The sequence below is a fragment of the Leucoraja erinacea genome, chromosome 30, assembly GCF_028641065.1.
Source record: "Leucoraja erinacea ecotype New England chromosome 30, Leri_hhj_1, whole genome shotgun sequence".
Classification (NCBI taxonomy): Eukaryota; Metazoa; Chordata; class Chondrichthyes; order Rajiformes; family Rajidae; genus Leucoraja; species Leucoraja erinaceus.
In genome coordinates this window covers 9,194,173-9,196,309 of record NC_073406.1, presented here as the reverse complement: position 1 = coordinate 9,196,309, position 2,137 = coordinate 9,194,173, and the positions used below count along the sequence as shown (strand labels likewise).

Below are 2,137 nucleotides of genomic sequence, written 5' to 3'. Positions count from 1 at the left end.
GGAGAGGAGAATTAGTTGCAAGTGGAGAAAGTATTTGCACAATTACTACCATGACAGTCATTTATAAACTGATCTCTCTCTGTCTCTCTGTCTCTCTCTCTCTCTCCCTCTCTCCCTCTCTCTGCCTCTCTCTCTCTTGCACCCTCTCCCTCTCTTTCTCTCTGGATCCCCCTTCCAAAACTAACATTTTGGAGCACTCAATTTGGCTTCATTTCTTTCCCCATCTACTTAGTTTGCTACTTTCTTTACTCCAAACATATTTCCACATTTTCATCCTTGCTTCAAGAAAAAAAGAATTCCCCTAAATCTGTGATAAAATCAAATGCTCCTCTTACTTCTTTCTTCCTTTGTCTTCTGCATCTCTAAATCAGTCAGGTCTGTTTCACTGTCCCATGCATTCCTCTCACACACACATATACTGGTGCTTGCTCCTCGATCCCCTTGCTCTTTGCCTCCTTGCCTCTTCATCAATTCTTATTCCCCTTCAGTGACGCTCCTCAACTGATTCCTCAGGTCTCACTCACCCGATTCAACCGAAGACTCAGCCTGTCTTCCAGGGGTGCTGCCGTTACACTTGATGCCAAGAGCAGCACAGACAGGAGGCTTGCCATCCACAGAAACTGCATGCTGACTCTTGGTAATGGACCGAAGTGGAGTCTGGTCGAGATCTTCTCAATGCACCTCGACTAAGGAGTCTCTGCCTGGCTCTGCTGATCCCCAACCCTTTTATAGCCCATCACATCCTCGGCCACTGACTCACAGGCGACCAAGTCATCATTAAACATGAGAATCCATCAAAGACAACAATTACACTCCATCTGAGATTAACCATTCTTCTGGCAACACGCAACCAAACCACAGAGTGGATAAACCCGACAGTGTTGAATTGCTGCGATAAACTGTCTTTAGATAAAAAGAATAAAATAAAATGTCGGACGTTTGTCCCCAGACAACGTTGGAGCCTTCAGTGTAGGAACGATTTTGATATTTTCAAGCAGGATCTAACAATAAACATTTCACGGTGAGAATATTTCTTTGTGCTGCTGGAGAGGAACACGGAAGTAAACGGAGTGATTTGCATCATTTCTAACTATGTAATTAAATTTAACATATGATTTCCTGATGAAGCTTGTGGAATATTCTTCAGCAGTGAAATAATAATCATTATGCTAAATCTCCTATTATATTTTATGCTCAAAAGTAAAATTTCAAGGTAATGTGATATTTCTTGTTCAGAATTCATTTCCCCTTTTCGTGTATTGCACTGCCCAGTTTTCCTGGTTTGTTTTTTCCCACGGACTATAGATGCTCCTCATAACCCAGTATCTCTCCCAAGTGGCAGTCTTCATATACAAGCCTAGACATGGTTGCTGGCAGACAATTCATCTGTGCCAACATCACATCTGATCCCAGAAACAAAGAACTGCAGACGCTGGTTTATACCAAATACACAACGTGCTGGAGTAACGCAGCGGGTCAGGCAGCTTCTATGGAGGAAAAGGATGGGTGACCTTTTGGGTCGGAAACCTTGTTCAGACGATCCCAACGTTTAAGAAATAGTTAGACAGGTACATGGATAGGACAAGTTTGGAGGGATATGGACCAAGCGGAGGCAGGTGGGACTAGAGTAGCTGGGACATATTGGCCGGTGTGGGCAAGTTGGGCCGAAGGGCCTGTTTCCACACTGTATCATTCTATGACTCTATGACAGGACAGCGCAAGGAAGTTGGGGAATGAAGAGAGAAATAGAAGACATGCGTGTGTGTAAGGGAGACAGAGAGATTTGCTGTAGGGAGAGCGGATTGGGAGAAGGAGGGAAAATGAAGAAAAGGGGACAATGAGAGAGAGAGAGAAAAGAGATGGGTGGTTCGGGAGAGGGAACGAGGGAAGGGATTAGGACAGAGTGTATAAGTGTAGGCAATGTGAGGAGGTGAGACACTAAGGAGGAGAACATAGATGGTGAGTGGACACATGATGGGTGACAGAGCAATGAGAGAGATCAAGGGATGAGATGGGATGGGAGGGAGAGAGAAAGGTGACAGAGAGAGGTGCAAGAGAGTTACTTAGGAGAGACGGAAGAGAGTTAAGAGAGTGAGTGGGATGGTGGGTGCGAGAGAGTGCAAGAGGAGCGGTGGGA

At 45.1% G+C, this 2,137-nt stretch overlaps 1 protein-coding gene across 1 annotated transcript in view; it reads right to left on the bottom strand.

The window, feature by feature from the left end:
* The window catches only part of LOC129711616 (somatostatin-2-like), a 3,501-nt gene extending 2,075 nt beyond the window's left edge, over positions 1-1,426 (bottom strand). Inside the window, exon 1 of the mRNA XM_055659387.1 lies at positions 525-1,426. Within this exon, the coding sequence (XP_055515362.1) occupies positions 525-626 (102 nt within the window). The 5' untranslated portion in view covers positions 627-1,426. The remainder of the gene's footprint in view (positions 1-524) is intronic.
* Between the last annotated feature and the right edge of the window lie 711 nt (positions 1,427-2,137).